We start from the raw sequence: 13,714 nt of genomic DNA on the forward strand, positions 1-13,714 counted from the left end.
TCTGTTCCTGAACTAGAGGTTATTATAACCCTTTAGAGGTCTCTGAGCCTGTAAATATTTTTAGGAGAGCTAATGCCCTGGCTTCAATTCGTAGTAAAATAGTAAGGCATAATTGATGATCAAGTCTTCTTGAGAGCAGGTATTCTGGGGATGGTAAAGCAGAGTGGCTAAGAGCACTGAGGCTCACAGTTGCAAGGAGATTTCCACGAAAGGTGGTGAACAGCTAAGAAACAGGAGGCTGTGGGAGGCTGGAGACGCCTTGGGAACCTTGAGCCTAAGGCTGGCTCATTAGGGATGCGCCGCTTCTGTTTAAACAGAAAGGTCCGTGCTGACCAGCCAGGCTTCTTACAATGCAATGTGGTGCATCCACATTTAGGATTATGTGTTTTCTTGGAGAATTGCCTCCTTTATCATTATGTGATGCAACTCTTTATCCCTAATATTCTTTGTTATGAAGTCGTCTTCGTCTGAAATTAATACAACTACTCCAGCTTCCCTCTGATTACTGCCAGCATGGCATATCCTTCTCTAGCTACCCGAGTCTTTATGTTTAAAGGAGTTTCTCGTAGACAACATATAGACGAGTCTCTTTTTTATCCACGCTCACAATCTCTATCTTTTCACTGGCGTATTTAGACCATTCCCGTTTAAATAATTATGATACGGCTAGATTCCTATCTACCATGTTTGTAACTGTTTTCTATTTGTTAACAATTGTTCTTTGCTTCTCCTCTCACCTCTCTTCTGCCTTTTCTAATAATTTAATATTCTTCATGATTCCATTTTATCTCCTCTCTTAAGTGTATCAATTATACTTGTTTTAATGTTAATGGTTATGCTACAGTTTCCAATATACATTTACAACTAATCTAATTCCACCTTCAAATAACACTATGCCGTTATATATGCAGTCTAACACTTTATACTAGAAAATGCCCAGTTCCTCCCTGGCTTCCCTTCATTCATTTTACCTGTGCATATGCGATCATTACTCAACACATTGTTATTATTATTACTTTAAATAAAGTTATCTTTAGGGGCACCTGGGTGGCTCAGTCGTTAAGTGTCTGCCTTCGGCTCAAGTTGTAATCCCAGGGTCCTGGGATCGAGCCCCGCATCGGGCTCCCTGCTGGGCGGGAAGCCTGCTTCTCCCTCTCCCACTCCCCCTGCTTGTGTTCCCTCTCTTGCTGTGTCTCTCTCTGTCAAATAAATAAATAAAATCTTTAAAAAATAAAGTTATCTTTAGATTAAGAATAAGAAAAACCCAAGTTTTATTCTACCTTCCTTTATTCCTTCTCTGAAGATCTTCCTTTCTTTAGGTAGGTCCAGGTTTCTGACCTCTATCATTTTCCTTCTCCCTGAAGGACTTCTCTTAACGTGTCTTGCAAGGCAAGTCTGTGGGCAATAAATTCTCTCTGGTTTTACTTTCCTGAGAAAGTCTTTCTCAGTCTTTTTTTTTTTTTTTAAGATTTTTTTATTTATTTGACAGAGAGAGACACAGCGAGAGAAGGAACACAAGCAGGGGGAGTGGGAGAGGGAGAAGAAGGCTTCCCATGGAGCAGGGAGCCCAATGTGGGGCTCGATCCCAGGACCCTGGGATCATGACCTCAGCCGAAGGCAGACACTTAATGATTGAGCCACCCAGGTGCCCCTCTCGTGCAGTTTTGAAAAATAATTTCTTGCAGCTAGAATTCGAATTTGGTGGGTTTTTCTTTCATCAATTTAAATATTTCAATCCAGGGGCACCTGGGTGGCTCAGTCAGTTAAGCATCCTACTCTTGATCTCAACTCAGGTCTTAATCTCAGGTCATGAGTTCAAGCCCCAGCATGGAGCCTACTTAATAATTATTTATTAGTTTTAAATAATTAATTTCAATCCAGTCTTTCTCACTTACATGGCTTCTGAAGAGAAGTCTGCTGTAATTACTACCTTTGTTTCTCTATAGGAAAGGTATTTTTCCCCTCTTGGCTTCTTTCAACATTTTTTTTGTCTCTGGTTATCTGCAGTTTGAACACGATATGCCTAAGTATAGTTTTGTGTCATTGTATTTTGCTGGTACTTACGCCATTTGGTGTTCTTTGAGCTTCCTGGATCTGTGGTTTGGTATCTGTCATTAATTTTGCAAAGTTACGTTTGCAAAGTTGCATTGTTACTTCAGATATTTCTTCTGCTCTGTTCTCTCTTTCTTTTCCTCTGGTATTCTGGTTATGCGTGTGTTACACCTTTTGAAATTATCCCACAGTTTTTGGATGTTCTGCTCTGGTTTTTTTGGCTTCGGGTTTGTTTTGTTTTGTTTTGTTTTTTCATTATTTTTCCCTTTGCATTTCACTTTGGGAAGTTCCTCTTGTCTCACCTTCAGTCTCATTGCTTTTTCCCCTTGTCTTTACCCAGTTTGTGGATGAGCCCATCAAATATACGTTACAGTGTTTTTTATTTACATCATTTCCTTTTCATTCTTTCTTAGTGTTTCCATCTTCCTGCTTATATTACCCATCTTTTCTTGCACATTATCTACTTTTTCCATTAGACTCCTTGACGTACTCATCATGGTTATTATAATAACGATTCCTGCCTAATAATTTTGACACCTGTGTCATATCTGAACCTAGTTCTGCTTTCTCTCTTCACACTATTTTTTTTTTAAGATTTTATTTATTTATTTGAGACAGAGAGAATGAGATACAGAGAGCATGAGAGGGAGGAGGGTCAGAGGGAGAAGCAGACTCCCTGCCGAGCAGGGAGCCCGATGCGGGACTCGATCCCGGGACTCCAGGATCATGACCTGAGCCGAAGGCAGTCGCTTAACCAACTGAGCCACCCAGGCGCCCTCTTCACACTATTTTTGTTTGCCTTTTGGCATCCTTTGTAGTTTTTGCCTGAAGCCAGACATGTTGTTTTGGGTAATAAGAAGTGAGATGGATAATCCTTTGCCATGAGGATTTATGTTAGGCTGACTGGGAGTTGTGCAGTGTTTAATGCCTCTTGTAGCTGCAGGGGCCAGAGCCTTCAAATTCTTCTAGTATTTTTGTTTTGCCCTTCACCCCACCCTCCTCTTGCCTTTGAACTTTCCTAAGTACTCCTTCTCAGTGTTTACACCTAGAAGCTCTTGGGCTGTAAGTGGCTGTTATTACACTGAAGCCCTGTTGATGAGGTGTTAAGGTGGGAAGGGAAGTGTTCCATAATCTAATGATTAAATCTCCACCTTTTAATGGGCCTATGTGACCTTCATACACATTTCCCCATTGGTATAGCGTTTTTTCCCCTTCTTAGGTGAGAAAGGAAGGCTGGAGGGGGCTGGAAGGGACACAGTGCCCTTCCCCCAACTTAGGTAAGACTCTGGAAAAGAGGGGGATCTCTCTTAGACCTTCACCATGAGAACTTGGTGGGATTTTTGGAGGTAAAAACCATGAAAGTATGTGTGGGAGTGGGGGAGGATCATCCCAAGACTGTGGCCTCCAGAAGTTTCTTACTCTATGCTAGTCTACACTCAGTCTCCAGAAATTCATCAAAATTACCAGTTAAGTGTTTCCACCACTTCATGGCCTCAGCAGCTTCTGTTCTAGATAAGCACATCTTGGCTGTAACTCTCTAGTTTCACTTGTGTCCATATTTCAGGGTGGTGGATTTCTGCAACCTCAGTTCTCTAATGGGTCCAAGCAAAGATGTTGATTTTCAGTTTGTTCAGCTTTTTCTTGTAGTAAGGACAAGAGTGATGACTTTCAAGCTCTTCACATGTTGGAACTGAACCAGAAGTCCTCCACATATATCTATTTTAGCCCATCCTTTTAAGTGTATATTTCTATTTATTTTATAATGCACAGTATATGTTAGGGCAATCAATATACACATATATAATTTAAAACCAATAAGAATATTTACATAGGGTTGCATGTTCAAAAATATTTTACTGATGGAGGTAAACAATAAAAGTTTGGAGTCACTGTGCGAACCATGGTACCCAAGAACTGAGGAAATGGTCATCTGTTGCCATTGCTGGGACTCCATCATTGACAGATCCAGTCTCCAAGGCTAAATTATAGCCAAAGGAAGAGCTAGAAATCTTAGGTCCCCAAGCTAAAATGACAGAGCTGGGACCATTTACCCTTTGTTCATATTAGCCAACATAAACAGGTCTCAGACCCTCTAGGGGGTATTTACATAGTGTTTTTAAGTAAGGAAAGAGGGAGAAGTATGTGGTAGGGAGGGGTATCTAGGCAAATCAGAGCTTGTTTATGAATTAACCTTCAATAAGCTTGGTAACTGATCCTCACCAAACAGACATCTTTTATGAGGACAAACAGTTAAGAGCCTCTAGGCTGTGGGTTTCCTGGAGGGCAGGCAGGGATGATTTCTCATTTTTATTGTACCTTTAATTGTACCTAAAACCAGCTCTGTACATACTTGGGGGCTCAATTAACGTTTGGTGAACCGTAGCTAAGGTGGTGTTGAAGGTAAATGTGGTATATTGGGGAATCTACTACTGCAAAAAACGTAACTCCATTCCAATACCTGGACCTCCAAATAGATGGACGAGATATCAGAGTAGTTACTGCTGCCTTTCCAAGTAGCCAGCCCTGGAACTGGTGAGCAGGAGGACGATGAAGCATGCCTCTGAATGCATATCCCAAGGAGAAGAAGCTGTACCTGTAACAACTAAAAACTGTAGCTACAAGTTGGGTATTTGAGTCACTATATAATATATTCCTTATAGCAGGGGCAGAACATCCAGTAGTCAAGGGTTTCAGCTGGCAAGTAGGAGAGGCCCAACTCAAATTAGCTTAAACCAAAAAAAAAAAAAAAACCTCATAGAATTTGAATGTTCAAGGGTGATGTTGGATTCAGACACACCTAAATCCAGCCCTCAAACCTTGTCATCAAGACACAGTCCCTAATAGCATCTATCTATAGACCTGTCATCTGTTTATATATCTGTCCTCACCTCCTCTCTCTCCCCCCATCCCCATCTGTTTCTTCTGAGTTGGCTTTAGTCTCAAGCAGACTAACTTCGCAAGGGGCAAAGGTGCCACTGGCAGCTTCAGGCTGACCTTCTACTAGTTTAGCAACCATAGCAGAAGAATGTACAGTTGACTCTTGTGTAAACTGCATGGGTCCACTTATACATGGATTTTTTTTTTTATAAATCCAGTATTGTACTGTAAATGTATTTTCTCTCCCTTATGATTTTCTTAATAATATTTTTTTCTTCCCAGCTAATATTATTGTAAGAATACAGTATAGAATACATATAACATACAAAATACGTGTTAAGCGACTGTTTAGGTCATCAGTAAGGCTTCTAGTCAAGAGTAGGCTACTGGTATTAAGCTTTTAGGGAGTCAAAAGTGATATGTGGATTTTTGATTGTGCAGGGGTCGATGCCTCCAATCCCAGTGTAGATCAAGGGCCAATTATATATTTTTTTTCTCAACAGTTAACAACAAAAGTCTTAGCCGATACCTCATTGACCCAGATTTGGTCATGTGCCCATCCCTGAACCAATCACTCTCACTCACTAGTTGCCCCTACTATATGTCTAGAGCTGGGTGAAGGGGGAAGCTCACCAGAAGGGTGTGATTTGACAGTGGAGCTGTTCCCCAGTGAAAAGGTGAGATATAACCCTGGGAGAAGGGGCTGTTTTCCAAGGAAGCAAAACACTGAGGAGACCAAAAAACATGTCCGCTATCCCTTACTTGGCTTCTTTTTAAGAGGAAGGAGTCTTGGAGCACCTGGGTGGGTCACTTGGTTAAGTATCTGCCTCAGGTCACGATCCTGGGGTCCTGGGATCCAGCCCAGCCTCGGGCTCCCTGCTCAGTGGGGAGTCTGCTCCTCCCTCTCCCTTGGCTCCTCCCTCACTGCTTGTTCTCTCTCTCTCTCTCTCAAATAAATAAAATCTTTAAAATAATAATAATAATAATTTTTTAAAGAAGAGGAAGGAGTCTTGGTCTGGAATAATGAGTTTTACCTTTTGTCTTTGTGGAAAATGGTTTTTAAAAACCACAATCTGGGGGCACCTGGCTGGCTCAGTCAGTAGAGCATGTGACTCTTGGTCTCCGGGTTGTGGGCTCTATCCCCACATTGGGCAAGGAGCCTACTTAAAAAATAATAATAAAATCTTAAAAAAAAACCCACACACAACACAATCTGGATGTTGATGTTCTCTTTATTACCAGATTGTTACTGCTTCTAGGTTTTTGGGGAGATTTTTTTGGTGGGGGTTGTTTAGTTGTTTTCAATGCAGAGAGATAGGAAATATTTTCTTAGGAAAAAAAGAAATCATGAGTTATATTTATATATCTAATTCAACTCTAACATTGCAGAGTTTTTACTTAAATTATTTGATTTTGTAATATTACATATTTTCTTTTATGGTAAAAAAAATCTTGGTACCTAATGACATTAATATAAGTTCTTATTTATCATATAGCATACATGTCAAAGTTTTGAAATAATGACATTATTATTATTATTTCTTATGATTCGTATTTCTTTATGATTTGGGTTTTTGACCTTAGGATCTATCCCAAGAGGAAAAAAGAGTCAAAATACTACATTTTAAGTCACTTGAAATAATTCTTTTTATGTGTGTGGTCGTGTCACCAGCTTGATATGCAGTTAAGCTCCTTTGCTTCAATTTGCTTTCAGCTTTTACAAACTGTTTTTAAAAATTTTCTTTCTTGGGGCACCTGGGTGGCTCAGTCCTTAAGCATCTGCCTTCGGCTCAGGTCATGATCCCAGGGTCCTGGAACTGAGACCAGCATCGGGCTCCCTGCTCAGCGGGAAGCCTGCTTCTCCCTCTCCACTCTCCCTGCTTGTGTTCCCTCTCTCGCTGTCTCTCTCTCTGTCAAATAAATAAATAAAATCTTAAAAAAAAATTGTCTTTCCTTTTATTTTGGCTTTAAGAAAAAAAGAAAATTTTTTTTAAGTAGGGCTCCATGCCCAACATGGGGCTTAAACTCATGACCCTGAAGTCAAGACTAGCAACACTCTACAAGACTGAGTCAGTCAGGTATCGCTTGGCTTTTAATTATGTACAAATTTACTTGGTTCCTAAGTCAAAACTCTTTTCAGTTATATTCAGTTTTACTTCCATCCCTATTCCCACCACCTTATTCCCTCCTTCCCCCTACAGGTAACCTTTTTATGAATTCTTGATTGGGGTTTATCCTTCCATTGCATTAAGAGTTTCAGACAAGAGGTGCATGCCGTGTGACCTTAGCAAGACATTGCATCCAGTAGGAGGGTGAGATCCCCGAGTACAGGGAGCTTCAACTCAACACGGGTATATGGAGTTGTCATGGGGGCTGGCATGGGGAGAGAGACACGCGCAGACACACAAGGAGATACAGAGAGAGAGAGAGGGCTGGGTCACAGGGATAGCAAGGCTTCTTCAAGCTCTGAGGAATGGTGTTAAAACCAAAACAAAGAATCTACAATTATTTCAAAATTTTCTAAGTTAAAAAACAAAGCGTAAGTCCTAGAAAGAAAAAACAAGAGCGCCCTCTGTTGGCCGCTGTTGGACTGCACATAATCTGTAGTTGTAAACTACAGCCCCGGCCCAGGGTGCGTACTGGGTTAGCTTGAGTCAAGAAATGTGCCCTGGGGCTCCCTGATCTCAGCTCAGGTCTTGATCTCTCAGAGTCGTGAGTTCAAGCCCCGAGTTGGGTGCCACACTGGGTGTGGCGCCTACTTAAAAAAAAAAATGTACCCTCAACTGACCTGGGGGCCTGCAGGGCCCACACCAAATTTACTCTCTGCTCTCCCCAGCTCTCAAGTGCTACAGACCCTGGGATCTATGCTGACTCTAAATATCTATGTTACCACATCTTGGCAAGAAAGATCTTTATTTTCCTTCCTGCACTTATTTTCCTGGCATAGAAAACAACAACAACAGCCATGCTTTCTGTCGTCCCTTGCCAAAGATACGACAGTAACGACGTTGCCCTAACTCTCAAGGTATATCCTTACGTAGATAGTATGTCAGTGTGAGGGAACAATGTAGAACAATGGGAAAAGGAGGCATGTTTCTGGCTTCCGCCACTTACTAGCTGTGTGTCCTTGGGCAAATTCCCTCACCTCTCTGAGCCCTGGTTTCCTTATCTGAAAAATAAGAATGATAGTATCCAATTCACAGGCTGTTTTGGGGGCTTACCTGAGTGGTGTGTACAACGCTCCTGATGTGGGATGTCAGCACGACATTACATAAGGAGCCTCAATAAACAATAGCTCCTACTGCTGTCATTATTTCCTTTCTGTTTCACAGGAAATTTGCGAGAATCCCCGATTTATCATTGGTGGAGCCAACAGAACTGACATCTGTCAAGGAGATCTAGGTAGGCAAGTCCCCTGAGATCATATCCAGCCAAACAATCAAGGGGTGATTAAAAGGTGTGGTCCCTTTACAGGAAGTAAAGGAACAATAATCTGGTTTTGGTCTTAATGCATTTTGGGGAGGAGGCTTTTCTAACAGTACTTCATGCCCATGTATCTATGTGCTGGTGATGGCTTCATTTACTTTCTGTTCCTCCCACATCTCTCATCAGTTCTTTGCCTCCTGTCACGGGAGATATGCCTCGTTCCACAGCATCCTCCCTAGAGTCTCAAGGACACTTGCACACCCCACTCCGCAAGATAAAAGCCTTGCTTTTAACTGTACCCACTCCCTTAAAAGAGAGCTCTGAAACTCTGCGCACCAAGCACGTCCCTGGAATCTATATGGAATCTGTATGCACACGGAAAGTGCACTTGTAACTCACTCTCTTGTTGACAATGCCCCAGCGTCGCTCCATATGAAAGGAGTCTTTCCACAAAGATGGCAGTTGCCACAGGATGCGCGTCCAGTGTTCTGTCTGGGTGGTCAGCTTGGCTCTTCCACCAGACCTTCCTCTCAGGAAGTATTCTCTCCGGTGTGGACCGCGGGAAAGCTCTGCGAAGCAAAACTGGAGAGAACATCAACAGGCATAGTTTAAAAGTTGCGGGGAAAGAGCATCCAAGACCCAGTGAAACGAACTTGGCTTATTTGGCCCCAGAAAGAGAGGCTAAGGAGGTTTTCAGTATCTGGGTTCCTGCACCCGGGGGAAGGCTGCCTACAGAGCCCTGGGCAAGCTCATAATCTGGACCTTCTAACAGAAACTGTTTCAAAGGAGAGGCTTGCTTCTTCTGGAGGGGGGTGGGACGTGGTGGGGGAGGGCGGGGGGGAGGGCTGCTGGCCGCTCTTAGTCTCCCCTCCGCAGGCTCAAGGATGCCCTCACATCTGCACAGCCAAACAAAGGCCTTGCACAACTTAACCCATCCTCCTTAGAGGGCAGCTCTGTGACTGCGAGTGTACCAGGCATGCCCCCTGGGCATTCTCTCTCTCTCTCTCTCTCTCTCTCTCTCTCTCTCACACACACACACACACACACACATATAGCAAAATGACTACACACCATGCTCTCCCGGAAAGGAAGTTCAGGGAATAAGAAAATATCCCCACCTCATTCCATTGTGAGCAATGTCTTCGTGCCCCCTGTAAACTGGTTGCAGGGCAGCTGCCCAACCGACTTTCCTTCCAGTACCAATGGGCTTGGCCAAGGGCTCTCAGATGCTCAGGCTCCCCCAAAGGGGAGAAATGCACTCAAGTTGCAAAGGTCTGGGCAGTGCAGATTTCATACGGGTGTTAGAAGAATGACCCAATGTTGACCTACTGCTCTGTCTTCCTTGAGGCCCAAAAAGGAAGTGAGCTTATATTACAGATGGAGGAATTGCCTACAGCCTTCAGGTAAACCTGTCAGAAGGGAGTAGGTTACCCTGACCTCATTGCCAAGGGACCACTAGCAAACTGCTCTGGGTCGACACCCTCTGGAAGTAGGACAGTGAACACTGAGTGAACTCGTTCGGCAGAAGGGTCAGCTGGGATGGGGCCTTTTTCCTCCCCGGACCTAACCCCTGCCCTGTACTTGCCTGCAGGGGACTGCTGGTTTCTCGCAGCCATTGCTTGCCTGACCCTGAATGAGCGCCTGCTTTTCCGAGTCATACCCCACGATCAGAGTTTCACCGAAAACTACGCGGGGATCTTCCACTTCCAGGTGAGGGAACTGGAGTGTGGTTAAGAGGCCCAGCTGCTGTCCACCCAGCCCCGGTCTCCTGGCCTTGCCTTCCCACCCACACCCTCCCCGCCTTGGCCGTGGCCAGGGACCCCCTTAAGGCCTCAGGCCTGCGAGGAAGCAGTTGTTTATCTCTGCCCGCTGAGCCTGTCTCCCCCTGCCCCCCACCTTCCGCTGTGCCCCAGAAAGGCAGGAAGACTGTTTGCTGGCCTGTGGGTCTATTTTTGCCTCTCCGGCTGGCTGGCTGCTACGCTATTACCCACATCCCTTCTCAAGTAGGTCCCAAGCTACTAGCAGTGGGAATTCGTAAGGCCCTTTGGTTCACGAAGGAAACAACGGGCGCCCTGCGTGATTATGGCTCCTTTTCTTGTTGCCCTTTAAGGCGGGTCTATACGGCCTCTCGCACTCCCCTTTTCTAGGACCTGGAAGGAAAGTCTGGTCAATCTGGGGACCAGGCTTCTGGTTCGGCCCCTAAATGAGTCTTTGGTTTCCAGACGCAATTAAACCACTGGAAATTTTCTAGATCCAAATTGTCCTGTCAGAGAGCCAAATCCTGGTGCTGGCCCAGCACTGAAGTGAGTTCCACATGTGGGGATCCAGCAGAGGCTGGGATTCTGAGGCATCGATCTGTTTCCAGCCCTGGAAGCTCCTAATGTCCTGGAACTGACCTGAATGATCACTTGGTGTACCTGCTGATCTTGTACCTCAGCACTGAAGGCCTCAGAAAAGGTCCCTGATCAGGTTCAGGTTCACGGTCCTGCTGCCCCCTGGAGCATGGGTAAGGCAGCCAGGTCCTCATTTTTGTTTCTCTCCTGGGCCATCAAGCTACTAAGTATCCCTCTGATATTTCAAGGGTCTTATGCCTCGAGGGTCATATATATAAAGACCAGATAGATTTTTGCCCTCTTTTCAATAAGGGAGAAAATGTCATTAGAAAGAGATTAAACCGTATTTGGCCTTCTTCAGTTAAAACTGATTTGTTCAAGAAAGAACAACATCCAGGGGCGCCTGGGTGGTTCAGTCGGTTAAGCAGCCGACTCTTGATTTTGGCTCAGGTCATGATCTCAGGGCCGTGAGATTGAGCCCCATGTCGGTCTCTTTGCTCAGTGTGGAGTCTGCTTCAGATTCTCTCCCTCTCCATCCAGCTCATGTTCTATCTCAAATAAATAAATAAAACCTTTAAAAAAGAAGAGAGAGAGAGAACAACATCCAGAACTGGAATTAGTAGACAATGATCCTGTTACAGCCAGAGTCTATTCTGGGCCACTTCCCTCTTCCCTGTCAATCTTTCTTCTTCAGCAGCAATTTCTACCTTGTTTGTCATCAAGAAATCTATAATCAATATGTCACCCTCACCTAGACCAGTAGTTCTCAACACTGGCTGCACATTAGAATCAGTTAAAATACCTAAAATACAATACGTAGACCCCCACTCCAGACCTACTGAGCAGGAGAATGAAAATCTCAAGTCCTCAGATGTGCACGGAGCACCTACCATCCCCAGGACAGGCCTGGACTGTGTGGAAGAGATAAAGTGGTAGGTACCTCACTTTCTGCCCCCGAGGAACTCACGGTCCAGTTAGACAAAGATACGCACATCCCAAACCATAAGAGTATGGACAAGCACCAAGGCGCAGAGTGGAGGAAGTGGGACTGCTTGTCAAAGAGACTCTAAGGAATGTGGAGTAGAGACATGTTTCCCAAAGGTGGTCTGACAATGTGACTCGTTGTTTTTGTGCAGTTCTGGCGCTATGGAGACTGGGTGGATGTGGTTATCGATGACTGCCTGCCGACTTACAACAATCAACTGGTTTTCACCAAATCGAACCACCGCAATGAATTCTGGAGTGCTCTGCTGGAGAAGGCTTATGCTAAGTAAGGCAACACTTTAGGATGTGAGGCAGGGCTAGAGGTGGGGGGCTGCAAACTCCAGCCAAAGTCTTGTCACAAGAGAAGGTATTTGTGTGTGCATGTGTGTGCGTGTGTGTGTTTGTGTGAGTGTGTTCAACTGTGACCCAAAGTCAGAGCCGATCGGGTCTAGGCAGCAATGGCTCAAACTAAAAACACTATATTTAAGAGTAGAATGAAGACATGTGTAGAAAATCTTTAGATTTAGCTTCCCATAGCGAGCACTTTAATTCTGCCTTTAGAATTAAAGGTTGGTGTTGCAAGTCTTGGATCTGAGCATTGTATCTGTGAAGCTCACATCCCAGGGTCTTGCTTGGCTCAACCTCCTGATCTTGCAGTATATTAATAAAGTCATGTTATCTCTCAACTCCAAAGCTTCACCCCAGCTACTACTAATGGCTTTAATGGAACCCTTCCTTAGGGTTTAGGGTATGGTGGAAAGAGAACTATCAGGAGGTAGGAATAGCTGGGTTCCTGTCCCAGTGCTTCCAGGTCTCTGGTGCCTTGGGTAAGCCACTTGGCCTCTGGAGCTCAGTTTTCCAATGTGAAGAAAGGGAGTCGTAGTATCCATCCCATTAGCTTACAGGGTTGTTGGGGGATTAGATAAGAAAACATCACAGGACCCGAGAGTAAAATTCTGGTGGCATGGCACCTGGGTCATGTCCCCTGGAACCCTGTGATCTCAGATCGGTCTTCATTCTCTCTCCAAGGCTCCACGGTTCCTATGAGGCTCTGAAAGGCGGGAACACTACTGAGGCCATGGAGGACTTCACAGGAGGGGTGACTGAGTTTTTTGAGATCAAGGATGCTCCCAGAGACATGTACAAGATCATGAAGAAAGCCATCGAGAGAGGCTCCCTCATGGGCTGCTCCATTGATGTAAGTCTGGGGTGTGGGATGCAGGGCAGGGAGCTGCCCACTGTCAGGAAGCCTGTCATGTGATGAATAGCAGCATAGGGCTTTCCTCTGGGACAGGGTGGATGTTTTGTTTTAGGAAGCAGGCACTGGCTCTCAACTTCGAAAATTTCTCAAGGAAGAAGTGTTCCTGGGGATTTTCACCAAAGAGATGGGACAAAGACATTCCAAGCCCTGGACTTTAGGTAGAAATAGGTCCAGAGGCCTGCATCAGCATGGGCCTCCTGTGGTCAGTGGGGTTCAGCCTCAGCATGGCCCAATTAAGCTGGCCACATACCTGGTTCTGGACCAGAGCCCGCCATTCCCCAAGACAGCCTCCCAGTCCCTGAGCTTTGGTCTTGTCTCTCTTAGGACGTGGGCTTTGTGTTGTAATCTGAGAGACGCTTGGCGAGCACGGCCTCGGTGTGGCAGAGTGGTGTGAACCGAGACTGGGGCAAGGGGAAGGAGATGGTAGGCTGGCCAGGCCTCCTGACTTTCAGGAGACACACCTGCCCTGGAGACTGCTTGGTGTGTAATAGTCTTGGCCCTTTCCATCACTGAGGAAGGGGCCCAAGCTGAATTCCCGAATTTCCTTCCTTTCCCCATACTCCAAATGGGTCCAAAAGCATGGGAAGATCAGTTAGCGTTAAACACCCATAGATGAACATTTTCTTTCTGTATCACTTTTCTCCATCTTGTCTCCATTCACGCTGTTTATCTCTCCTCTTTTCCTTGTCTGTCCCCTTCCTTCTCTCTGTCTCCTTCCCTTTCCATCACCCTCCCTTGTTTGCTCTCGCTTCCTCTCCTGCACTGTCCTTGTCCCCATCGG

The 13,714-nt window shown here is 45.0% G+C and overlaps 1 protein-coding gene across 3 annotated transcripts in view; it reads left to right on the forward strand.

Moving 5' to 3' along the window:
* CAPN3 (calpain 3) overlaps window positions 1-13,714 on the forward strand; it is a 49,135-nt gene that overhangs the window by 16,737 nt on the left and 18,684 nt on the right. For all 3 annotated transcript variants that reach the window (XM_021695621.1, XM_021695620.1, XM_021695622.1), the window contains exons 2-5: window positions 8,262-8,331; window positions 9,947-10,065; window positions 11,825-11,958; window positions 12,702-12,870. In XM_021695621.1, coding sequence (XP_021551296.1) covers window positions 8,262-8,331; window positions 9,947-10,065; window positions 11,825-11,958; window positions 12,702-12,870 — 492 coding nt within the window. The remainder of the gene's footprint in view (window positions 1-8,261; window positions 8,332-9,946; window positions 10,066-11,824; window positions 11,959-12,701; window positions 12,871-13,714) is intronic.

This window comes from Neomonachus schauinslandi, chromosome 9 (assembly GCF_002201575.2).
Source record: "Neomonachus schauinslandi chromosome 9, ASM220157v2, whole genome shotgun sequence".
Classification (NCBI taxonomy): Eukaryota; Metazoa; Chordata; class Mammalia; order Carnivora; family Phocidae; genus Neomonachus; species Neomonachus schauinslandi.